The following is a 12,532-nucleotide window of genomic DNA, read 5'->3' as shown; positions in this document are numbered from 1 at the left end:
ATTGGAGAAATAGTCCTTCAAATTTAAAACAGTTGGAGAAATAGTCTCTCAACTTTAACCCACCTAGAGCAATGATCCCTCGTCTTTAACCTAATTGTAGCGATCGTCATTCCAACATGACTTATTTTGACGGAATTCTAACGGAGTTGATGAAAATTACTATAGCTGCACGTTTTGATGAATTAAGAGACCAATGATCATGGATTGTTAGTTGAAAGATCATATTACTCCAATTGGATTAAAATTAAGGGATAATTGCTACAATTTTCTCTTACATATAATATCGGAAAGGCACATCCCATGCCTTTAATCTCAAGGTCAAATCACATTTTTGGTAATTCATTACCAGGCCCAAAAAAAAAAAATCACATTTTTGGTCCTCGAATTGGAACCTATTTTTCAATTTGGCTCCTAATCATTTTCAATTTGGCTCCTAATCATTTTAATTTTGGAAATTTATTATTATGTTAGCAATTAAGTCCTTCAAGTCTATAATTGTTAAGAGAAACAGACAAAATGATTAAGTATTGGGTTGATTGCAAATGATTTGGAATTTTGGAGAGTAAAAAATGCCTTCACAGATGGGGTAATTGTATATTATTTCCCCATCGAATCTAATGTACTAATTCGACATAATTTAAGATTTGGACTCGATTGCAAACTAAACTAAACTACAGAGCAAAAATTGGTGAATATTAAAGTGATACGAACCAAATTGGAAAATGAGTCAAACTACAAGGGCAAGAAATGCAACTTAACCTAATTAGGAGCACACAAAAAATGGCCTTTTTTTTTTATGGAAAAAAAAAAATGGCCTTATCAAAGCACAAATTGGCATGTTCGACAGAAAAAAAGAAAAAAAAGCACAATTTGGCATGGTGATTGGTGAGTCGGTGGGAAATTGGCACAAGACATTCAAAACGACAAAAAATTGTACGATGAAATATATACACATAAAGTAGAGTGTGTTCCAACCGATTTCCAAGCATTTGACAAACCCAGCAAAACTCAGTTTTCCAGAGTGAGAGTTCTACACTCCTCTCTTCCATTATTCTTCCACTCCAGCCATGTCTCTGGTTCAAGGCAAATGGATCAAGGTATGTTCCCTTCACCACTTTCTTTCATCTGTTTTATTTTAGATCATCAACTTCATTTCAAGGATTTTGATAAACCCTAATTAAATCAGGGGTAGTCAATTGAGATTTTGAAAGATTTTAGTTCTTTTTACAAAATTAGGGGTATATATTCGATAGGATATTAAGTAATTATCTGAAAGTCTAGGTGTATTCAATCAAGATTTTAAAAGAGTTTATAACATTCTAGGTGTATTTAATTAAAAATTAATTTAAAAAAAAATAAAAAAGTTGGGGAATTCAAGAGAATTAAAAAAAATCGTTGCGCATTTTAAGTATTCACAAATTCCATCTCTCTTCCTGAAAATTTTGAGGCAATCCACTCAAAATTTTTAATGAAATTTCTAAAAATCAATTAAACTCCAGCAAAATCCTTTATAATTCACTCAAAATTTTACCTAAAATCTTCCTATATAGTTTTAGGGTTAAAGATTGGATCTTTTTACATAATCAGCTTATCTTGGTTATCTCCATATCCTTCCTTAAAATCAATGAAAATACTTGAAAATCTTCATGATTTGATGTAGAGGTTACAACTATAATATGTTTTAATAGATTGGATCAAACTTTAGATACACTCTTTTTGGTGATGCTAAACAGAATCAAACTTTTAACTTATCTTAATCCTAACTTACTACTCTATATTCACCATTTGAGAGATTTTGAGATAAGACTCTTTACATGTTTAGATCTACAACATAGGAAAATTTTGAACACCCGGATGAATATCTCACTCATTACGTCAATGTATACACCAGATGATAACGCAAAATCTCATTTGTGTCATCAGATTATAACATGTACTGTGATCCGAATTGATATATAGTTTGTGGCAACATGTGACTTTGATGCTAGCATGACTTCCATTTCCCCACCAATTTTAACATATATTTGCTTGTTTCCATTTACTTGGTTAGATGCATCAAACCCCTGAAAGTTTTTTCTGCATTTGTCCAATTAGTAATACTGTTTCATTGTGTCAGCTTGATCAAAAGGGGACTGGTCCTGGAGCTAGAAGCTCACATGCCATTACCCTAGTAGGACAGAAGGCCTATGTTTTCGGAGGTGAATTCACGCCACGTGTCCCGGTAGACAACAAGATCCATGTGTTCGATGTCAAGGAGCAGACATGGTATGTGACTGAAGGAACCGGGGATGTCCCACCGCCACGTGTTGGTGTGACATTGGTAACTGTTGGAGAAATTATTTATGTATTTGGAGGTAGGGATTATGAACATAATGAGCTCAATGAGCTCTATTCCTTTGACACATCCACACACAAGTGGACTCTAATTTCAAGTGGGGACACCGGGCCCCCTCACCGGAGTTACCACTCAGTCACCTCCGATGACCACCACATATACATCTTCGGCGGATGTGGTGTTGTCGGCCGCCTCAATGATCTATGGGCCTACAATGTCGTTGATCAAAAGTGGATCCAATACCCAAATCCGGGTGACAACTTGAAGGGGAGGGGTGGGGCGGGCCTGCTAGAGGTCCAAGGAAAAATATGGGTTGTGTATGGCTTCGCTGGAGAGGAAGTGGATGATGTACACATCTTTGATCCAGCCCATGGTGAGTGGGCCCAAGTTGAGACAAATGGCGAGAAACCAACGGCTCGGAGTGTATTTTCTACGGTAGCAATCGGTAAATACATAATCATATACGGTGGTGAAGTGGACCCTAGTGACTTGGGCCACTTGGGTGCTGGGAAATTTGTTGCGGAGGTTTATGCATTGGACACAGAAACATTGTTGTGGAAGAAGTGGGACGATGACCTAGGCTCAGGCCATCATCCCGGCCCTCGTGGGTGGTGTGCATTTGCCCGCGGGCAGTGGGAGGGGAAAGAGGGCCTTTTGGTGTATGGTGGGAATTCACCAACTAATGATCGACTTGGTGATATTCATTTCTTCACTCCTTACTTGGAAAATGGTAAGTGATTGGATTAGACATGTGATGTATGAAAGTGATGGTGATAGTGTCAAGTGCTGGAAATATGGAATTATGGGTTGTGTTTAAGTAAGTTTGTAATAAGATCTAGACATGACATTGTGTTGTGGGAATGAGGTTGTATTTGGTTTTTAATTTTCTCTTTGGTAGTGTGTTTGTTTTTCTTTGATGTAATATAGATCTGTAGAGAATCTTGTATGAATGAGTAAATAATTACTTAAGTTACAAGTCTCATATCTGGTAGAATTTGATTAAGTTTGATATTTGGGAGAAATAGATTACGCCAAATGTAGTGCTGTAAACTATCATGTGGTATCTTAGTTCAGCAATATTATGTTAGGTAAAGAAAATTTACACCTAAAATGTCATCAGCTAAGCAAAACATCACGATGACGTGAGCTTGTTTAGTATAGGTTAGTCTCTTATTTACACAGTAAAAAATAAGGAAAACTAATGAAAATGATTAGAAAACTTTGAGTTTTAACGATAATGACAAAATAAAGGGTAAAGTGAATAGTACCAGGATTGATTTTTTAGTGTAAAAATATGGTTTTTCGTTAAAGTGAACAGTACAATGAGTTTTTTTGTTAAAGTTCCCTAAAAAATATCTTGAACTTATTTTGCAAGGGAAATAAAATACAATATCCATTTCAATAAAAAGATAAAATTACAGTGGCCAAATTCAAATCGAGGCAAAAAGAACAGGCCAGAGATGCAATTTTATCAAACACGAGGGCTCTTCAGAAAATTCAACTGCCGGAGAAGGCGACAAGTGTAACGACTTCCAGCAAACGAAGATCCAGTTTTCTACTCAGACCCACCATCGATACAAAGCTTTCTTCCGGTCTCCTCCGTTATGGAGAGGCACATCGAGATATTCCTGAAGAGGCTCTCCTACGTCGCCATCCTCATCGGCACCGTCACCTTCGTCTTCGTCCTCCTCAAAACCCCCGACACCTGCGTCGCACCAGGTTCTCCTCCCAAGCCCCACCTCCGCTTCCCCAAATCCTCCTGCGACGCCTCGCCGCGCCTGATCCTCCCTCTCCACAAGAAGAACAACCGCCTCTGGTCCACCAAGACCTGGCAGAACAAGGTCCACTCCTTCTCCAACTTCTTTCGCGCATTTTATCAAATGGGTCTCCTGCACAACGAGTCCAAGGTCCTCTGCGCCTCCGCCGGCGCCGGCCACGAGGTCATGGCGCTGACCCAGTTGGGCGTCGCCGACGTCACCGGTATTGAGCTCCTCGAATCGCCTCCGCTGGTGAGCCGGGCCGATCCCCACAACTTGCCTTATTTCGATAATGTGTTTGATTTGGGTTTCAGTGCTCATTTTGCTGAGGCATTGTTTCCGAACCGGTTCGCGGCGGAGATGGAGAGGACGGTGAAGGCCGGTGGGTTGTGTGTGGTGGTTGTGGACGAATGCGGGGATGAGGAGATTAGGGAGATTGTGGATTTGTTTAGGAATTCGAGGTTTCTTGGTGCTCTTAATGTTACATTGACTGGATTGAGAATGACAAGGATTATTATGAAAGTTAAGCGCTTACCTTGATTTCCCTGTGGTAATTCTCTATTACATGTTTATTGCCTTTGTTTTAGATTTCAAATTCCTGTTCGTGTGTGAATTAGTAATTCTGTTTAGGATCTGGTGTTAGTGAGCTACTTATGATTTGAAATCGAATTAAGCAACTGCGTAAGAACTCGAACGGATCTAGATTAAGTTTGGTACTGTTGTGGAAAAGTATGGCAATGAGAGTGAATGGCTTCAATATGATGTATGCTTTGCTTTCCTCTCAAGTCTCATAATTTCGGGCAAGTTACTTTGTCTAGTTGAAATCACAAACACCGGCTTTCTTTTTACGTAAAGATCTTGATGATATATGCAATTAGGGACATTCTACTTGTTAGAAACTAGCTTGGAGTTCTGGAAATAGGCATGTATGCTGAATGTGAATTGATCCATGAACATTGATGATAACATCTTCTTTGGTGGGTTTGGTGATGATTAATGCCTAAGGTTATCATTCACATCGACTCCTGGTTTTCTTAAGTCGACGTAGTTGCAGGTTATTAAAACTCTTATCGGTCTTGAAGCATTCGATTTCACGACTTGGACAGAGGTTAGCAGTTTATTACAACAAGTGCTCATTAAGGTGTTATATATTCTAGTTAATATGCCTAGTGGAATACCCGGATTGTGTGGAGTAACTGATTGATTGACGGATAATTTATCTTTTCCCCCATTTTTCTTACTTTCCTGAGTCGTCGTTCTATCTTTCGTTAATTTGGATGAATGATGTGCAGATATGAAAATTTTGTGTTCTAAACAGATTTCGGTTTGTGTTCTGTGCCTGTGATTCATAGCATTCATCTAACAAATAAGCATGCACCAAACCAACAGTTACTGGATGCTGAAGGCTAACTATTTTATTGAGTCAGTGATACTAACTATTTATTGAGTCAGTGATTCAACTATGCACTGAATCAAATGAGGATTTACACTTCTTATCACATACTGCTTCACAAACCGAAGACAAAAGTACAGCGGTTCATCGTAATTCAGGGTTCAAGATACTCTAGAACTAGAAGTATTTGTAAGGTGATGTGCCTATACCTTCGGATTTTGCATGATTTCATATATGAATTGGCTGAGGGGGATGAGACAGAGTTATACTGTTACGGGCACCCGTTGATTAGAAGCCACGTTATCTCGCTGGAGCAGGCAGATGATCCAGCTCGAAAGGTCGGGAGATCCCATGGACAGTAAACCTATTTGAAGAAAAGATATCAGGCGCCACGATTTTTACTCCATTAACGACCAATTCTTTCATGAAATCCAGAGTCCCAGTGAACTCAAGAGGCTGATCATGAAGCAGGGTCATGAGCAGTGTTCTGGCAGGCATCGATTCGAGCTCTCTGGTTGTATACCTCTGGGGCAGAATATGAAACCTCACAATCTTCTCGAGCAAGGGGGAAGGATACGCTTCAAGCTCCAAGCTTGGCGGAAGAAAGATTGTCACAGACTTCAAACCCTTATGATCTCCAAGAATCCGATCAAGAACAGAGTTCAGCCCGACAGCAAAAGAAATGAACCCGTTCAAACTCAGCAATCGGATGATCCGGGACCATTCGACCATGTTCTTGGCATCAGGAACATCAGAAACCATGTTGGAACTGGAATCACAGGCCGGCGATTGGATAATATCCCAACCCTGATTAACATCGCTCGGATCCAAAGCGGAGAACGGGCCAAGAACACCGTGAATCGAAATCGGTCCCTCAAGAAACAGATTCGGGTGTGACACCAACACGTGATTGATTTCCACCGATCTTTCCTTTTCGTCAATTTTGGTGATTGCGATCTTCTTGTTCTGATACAGGGTCGGCAAGCAAGTACCCTGAGTCATGTTCACAAGGTGTTCGAAGGAAAGCCTGAGAGGAGAAGTGTGGTACCGCAGGAGGTTTTTGAGAAGGCGTGGCGGGAGGGAGGAGTTGGAGATGGCGGAGTCTTTGATGGCAAAGAGGGTGGTGTTTGCGGAGGAGAAGAAGAGTTCCGGCGAGAGCTGGAGAAGGGTGGCGATGACGGTGAAGCCAGCTTGTCTCAGAGTTCTTGAGGCGCCGAGGGAGACGAAGTGGCTGATGGGTCTGGATTGGGAGGACTCGTCGTTGGGTTGTGACCGCAGAGTCATGGAGATTGCGATGAAGGCCAAGACTGCAGCCATGGTGAAGTAGACTGCTGCGTGCCAGCGAGTGCAGGGAGGCGCCATTGCTGTTCGATTCAAGCGTGGTTATTGAGAGAGAGAGAGAGAGAGAGAGAGAGAGAGAGAGAGAGAGAGAGAGAGAGGAATGCTTCGGGATTTGGGAGTTTGTTGTAGTGGAGGGAAAAACAGAGAACAGTTATAGTTGAATGCAACTGACCAACTGTTTTATGGCAAAGAGACCAAGCTAATGGGCCTATTCCATACAAGGGCTGAGGGAGGCCCAACTCATATGAATTTGAGATGGGCTTTAGTTAAGTGCTTAGAAGGTTTTATTTGAAGTTCAATTCTACCGTCTATCGGAGTGGTGATTGACGTGGCGAAGTTACCGGCTGATTTTTTTTTTCTTTTTTTCAAAAGAATTCTACTGTCTAGACGATCAGCGTATGTCGACTTACAGCTGGAGATACAATTGGTTGGGATCAAAGAGGTGGGCGGGACGGAGATGATTTTTTCAGCCCAAACAATTAGAGCATGTGGTTGTCTGGCTGTAGACACGATTGTTGGGGTGTTTTGTGCCTACAATCGGACGGCCACCTTACCCACTCGTCCAAACCACAGAACGAGAAATTAGTATGTTGATGAAATTGTAATTTCATATGGCTCACTACTTCATAGAAAATTAAATGAGAGAGAATGTCTTGAATCCTACTTGGATATGGGTCTTTCTCTGAGCTAACACATGGTGCATGCTTGGTTTCACCCTAAATTCAATTTGGCATAGTTTCGAAAAAAATTGGGGTTTCACTATAAAATCAATTGGCAATATGGAGAGTAGAGTAGCACAATCTCTTATAAGCACATGCAAGGTCTCTCATTTCCTCAATGTGGGATTGATAACTCTCAACAAGCCCCTCACATAGGGCGAATTTTCAAACCTAGTACTTGCACAACACAAATCGAGTGATGTGGAGCACGTATGACTGTTGGACTTCACACATGAGACAACTTGCTTTGATAATATGAAGAAAGTTGGAGATTCTATCATAAAATTCATTAGCAATTTATAGAGTAGCTCAATCTTTATAAGCACATGCGAATAAAGATGACAATTTTAACCGTTACCGTTCAAATGGAATGGATTTGGATATGAAAGTTTGGGTATATTCTGGATATGGGGAAAACCGTTTATATTATTCGGTTATGGTTTTTGATATGGTTATGGAGGTCCCCAAACTGTATCCATAACCGAATCTGATCCAATTAGTAAATAATATAATACACACACACACACACACATGTATGTATTTGTATATCCATTATTCACCGAACCATTACCTTAAGAATACAAAAGTTGCATTTTGTAAGAAAGTAAAGTTTTGAATCAAAATCAATGTTTTAATTTTTATACTCAAATCAACAAGATCCATTCATTGGATCATTTTATACATCAAATGTTTAAGGACGAAATTAATATCTACTAACTTATAATGTCTCAATTAAAAGAATATATTTTTTGTATTGACAAAGATGAATATAGCTGTTAATCGATGGATAATCCGTTACCCGGTAGGTATGATCATGAATAATACCTGATGGTTAATTTGCAGTTAATTATGGATATGGTTAATTTTCATGATTATGGAGATGAATATAGCATTTCTGTCCCCAAACCGAACCGTTGCCATTCCTTCCCTCATTTTCCAAAGATTGTTAACTCCCCAAAGTTTCTTCCCTAAATTAGTTGGACTTGACTACAAGTCTGTATCTGTTAGATAGTGGTCCAATCACAATCGCTTGAGTGGTTTTTGTTGGACGAGGATCATCTCTAGATCTTCTTTGTGAGGATTTTGAAAATCCTTCAATCAAACCGGGTCATCGTATATTATGCGGTAAAAAAATCATTGTAAATATTTTTATTTAAAATTAAATATAAATAGTATATGATGAAAACTGATCCCACGATGTACGATGAACAGATGTAATAATGAGAGTTTTAACGAAAAGCCCGCGGTACTGTTCACTTTAACGAAAAACCATATTTTTACACTAAAAAGTCAAACCTGATACTATTCATTTTACCTTTTATTTTGTCATTCTGGTTAAAATGCAAAGTTTTTAAACCATTTTCATTAATTTTTCTTGTAATTAAAGGATCATTGGGATCCTCATTCGTTTTTGTTATCCCTTTTTGTTATAGGTGTCAACCCCAAGAGATTTGTGAACTCTCTCGTATTGAATGAAGGCTAGGAAACGCCAACCTTCCCCTATTCAATATTTTGCTGACTTGGTCAAAGGTCAACGTATTTGTATGTATAATGTACAATTTATGCGAAATTTTTGCTTACAATCAAGGTATATCTCGCTCTTTTTATTGTAATTCGACGATTGATTTATAAATACATGTCAGTCACCGACCCTATGACTCTTAGACCTGGTTTGGTACTGAGGTGATTCTGAAAAAAGCTGCTATCAAAAAAAGCTGGAAGCTGTTTTTGTGTTTGGTAAACACTCAGCTTCAGCTTTTTTTCACAGTTTTGGGTGAAAAAAAGCCAAAAACAAGAAGCTGCAAAACCCAGCTTTGAAAAACCGGCTTTTTTTCACATCTGTTTTACATAAAAGTTTACCAAACACTCTAATACTGCTTTTTTTCTTTCAAAAGCATTTTTACAAAAAAGTTTACCAAACACTCTGCTGCTTTATTTCACAGCTGCTTATTCTCACAGCACAGCAGAATCAGTTTTTTTTCAAAGCACAGCAATACCAAACCAACCCTTAACTTTATATACAAAATCATGTGATTTGCCATAAAAATCCCACTTTCTTGGAGCACTCAAGTTTTTCACGTCCGTGATGCAATCAAACACCATAATTTGGAACCCCATGAACCATGACACAATCATTTTTTTTCACTTTTCTTTTCTGTTGCAGACCACAAGTGATTTCAAAATAAAAATTGTAGCATCGTATTATTTGGTGAAGATTGTAGAGCACGTTTATGAGAATTTCTTTTTCATTGCTTAGAACGAAAGAAAACAGGTTAACCTTTCATCTGAGAGCGGTTTCCACAAAAATATTCACTCATAATGTGGTTTCTCCACGATTAATAATACACAATTAGGATCTATTAAAGTCATCTCCAACCGAAGGAGGGTCAAATGGCTCTCTTTAGCCTTATAGCACTCTAAGAAATTATATTTTAATAAATAATATCAGACCATATTTCATACAATCTTCAACAGAAGGAGCCAAAGAGCCATAGGCCAAACATAGCCCTGTGACAAAAAACTTCTCCAACCGAAGGGGTCAAAAGGTCATAGGCCAAACATAATTTATTATTTTAATTAAATTAAGCTACCATATTAAATAAGATTTTTGGGCATATTAGAAGATTATTGAAAGATGTGACCATTTGAAAATTATTGAAAAAATTAAAAGAAAGATTATTAGAAGTGAATAGAATGTGAAGAATTAAAATAAAATGAGGTAAGATAATATGTAATGATGAAAAATATGTGATAAATGGTGTTAAAAAATTTATCCAAAAAAAAAAAAAGAAAAAAAGTGGGCTAGGCTTATTGGGCTGGCTGGAGATGGTCAACCTGCTGGGCTGATTTGGTGATTTTGGCTCGGTGGAACCCACAAATCCTTTGGTCTAGTCGTTGGTTGGAGATAATTTTCATATCATTTCAAGCTATTTTTAGCCCTATAACCCTCTGGACGGATCGGTTGAAGATGGTCTAATAGTAAAAAAATGCTACAATGACGGTTAACCTATTTCATAAAAAACTTTATCTCTCTACAAAGATTTCTAGAATATCTACAAAATATTTACGTGCTAAGAGAAATTTCGAGAAAAAGTTTGATGGCAGTGAAGGATTCCCTCATCCGACTTATACTTTTTTGATAAATACAATATAATTTCATTAAAAGTTAAGAATATGCTACTCAGTACAGGAGATGGAGAGATCTTTCTCAATCAAATCACAAATCAATGAGAGAGTTTCATTAAGCCACGTACAATCACTTCGTAGAGGGCAAAACGAACAAGCCTATGGACAACATAGTTAGCTTGATGGTGAACGTGGGATGCAGTAACTTCAGTGATCAAATGCAATAAGAATTTAGCATCTTCAATGTTAGGTCGGGTATTAGATATATTCATAGAAGACATCTTTATAGCAGAAATATATTATCTGAAGCAAATCACTTTCCAACGAAATGTTTTGTAAACCCCTTTCGATCGCCATCAAAAGACCCTCTCTAATTGCCAATGCTTCAATGTGAATGGAAGAGAAGACATCACCGAACATCCTGCTCGCAGCAGGCACATATGTTCCATTTGAATCCCGAAACATCATTCCCACACCACCCAGATTAGTTTCCATACACATTAAGTTTGATAACCAAATCTAAGAATAATATTCACATTGATAATTAATAAACCAATAAAATAAATTTAACTAAACTAAATCACTAATTCTGTTTATCGCCGTGTATATGTGTGGGTCAAAATCATCCCTTTACACTAATCCTCATATAATCCATCAGGAAACCTTAATTAATCACTGAACTCCACCCTTTTTTCTGGTGACCCTGATGTAGCAGAAGACAGCTGCAAAAATGGAAGTGACAAGCCCGCCAATAATAATACCTCCACCGGCCACCGACTTATCAGCTTTCTTTTCACTCTTTTCAGCAGGTCCCAAACGCCGCAAAGATGGAGCTTCAGCCACCACGCCTTCTTCCATGCTCTCACTATCCGACGACGGCTCTGCCGCAATGGAAGCAGAGTGATCTGTGTCGGATTTCTCAGTAGCTATTGCAGAAACCAGAAGGAACCCAGCAAGGACGAGGCAAATCAGACCAAGTCTAGCCATTTGGGTTGAAAGTTGAAAGTTTGAGAATTTCAGAATCTGGGTATTATTTGGTCCGGAATTTGATGCTTTTGGATGCTGAAAGATTGAATCTTTGGTTGGGGCTGGGGGAGATTTGGGATGAGCTGGGGGGAAGGGGGGATTTTATAGAGGGGGAATGAATGGTGTTTGGAGTTTCTCTTCTCTCGGTTGCTGCTCAAGGGAGTTTGGTGTTGTTGGGGAGTGGGTCCCATGTGTGATATGAGAGAGAGAGAGAGAGAGAGTAACTATTTTTGGGGTGGGAGGTGAGTGAGGTCCGGTGGGGATCTAGGAAAGATCTGATACGCGGGAAGAAAGAAAATAGAAATAAGAGTGATTCTCTGTGCGTGTTGAAAAGTTGTTGAGCAGGTGAAAGCTTATTAGGGCACGAGACAGAGAGACACAGAGAGAGAGAGATTTTGGAAAAGTACAAAACGACATGCAACTACAACTGTGTTTAATGTGTGCGCTCGAGACTAGTAGTAGTGCTTTGTTTGTGGACGGTGGGGAGGACTTTTTCGCTTTGGGAAATAATGTAAAGGGAAAATGTGGAAAGAAAGTAAATCGATCTATCCCATCCGATACACTATCTACCATGATTTATGGTGCGTGTCAATTCATTCAAATTATATTGTGTATTGGATCTAATGCATTAAGTGCAATGATTCATATAATATATAAATTCATTCAAATTACACTACGTATTTTTGTTGTGCGCTTCGTCACGAATTAACAGTTGTATATACATCATAATTTGGATGAACTCTGGCTGTAAGATGTTGTGGGTGTTGATGACATTGTTCAATGTTCATGGTATTTAAGTTTTGAGCTCTTTTCAGTGGTCTTAAGATTGTTAGAG

The 12,532-nt window shown here is 38.8% G+C and overlaps 3 protein-coding genes across 3 annotated transcripts; 2 read left to right on the top strand and 1 right to left on the bottom strand.

Moving 5' to 3' along the window:
* The first annotated feature begins 847 nt into the window (after positions 1–847).
* Positions 848–3,317, top strand: LOC137739158 (thiohydroximate-O-sulfate sulfur/sulfate-lyase (nitrile-forming) NSP5). The gene is made up of 2 exons (XM_068478668.2): positions 848–1,097; positions 2,117–3,317. The coding sequence occupies exons 1-2, from the start codon at positions 1,068–1,070 to the stop codon at positions 3,071–3,073; spliced, it is 987 nt and encodes a 328-aa protein (XP_068334769.2). The 5' UTR covers positions 848–1,067; the 3' UTR covers positions 3,074–3,317.
* A 622-nt stretch (positions 3,318–3,939) lies between these two features.
* Positions 3,940–4,946, top strand: LOC137739157 (uncharacterized). Its single transcript, XM_068478667.2, has one exon. The coding sequence runs from the start codon at positions 3,940–3,942 to the stop codon at positions 4,630–4,632; it is 693 nt and encodes a 230-aa protein (XP_068334768.2). The 3' UTR covers positions 4,633–4,946.
* A 535-nt stretch (positions 4,947–5,481) lies between these two features.
* Positions 5,482–7,483, bottom strand: FLA21 (FASCICLIN-like arabinogalactan protein 21 precursor). Its single transcript, XM_068478665.2, has one exon. It carries the CDS (start codon positions 6,845–6,847, stop codon positions 5,786–5,788), a length of 1,062 nt encoding a protein of 353 aa, XP_068334766.2. The 5' UTR covers positions 6,848–7,483; the 3' UTR covers positions 5,482–5,785.
* Positions 7,484–12,532: the final 5,049 nt, after the last annotated feature.

This window comes from Pyrus communis, chromosome 9 (assembly GCF_041283825.1).
Source record: "Pyrus communis isolate YQ-2024b chromosome 9, ASM4128382v1, whole genome shotgun sequence".
NCBI lineage: Eukaryota > Viridiplantae > Streptophyta > Magnoliopsida > Rosales > Rosaceae > Pyrus > Pyrus communis.
This window is presented reverse-complemented; position numbering and strand designations above follow the sequence as displayed.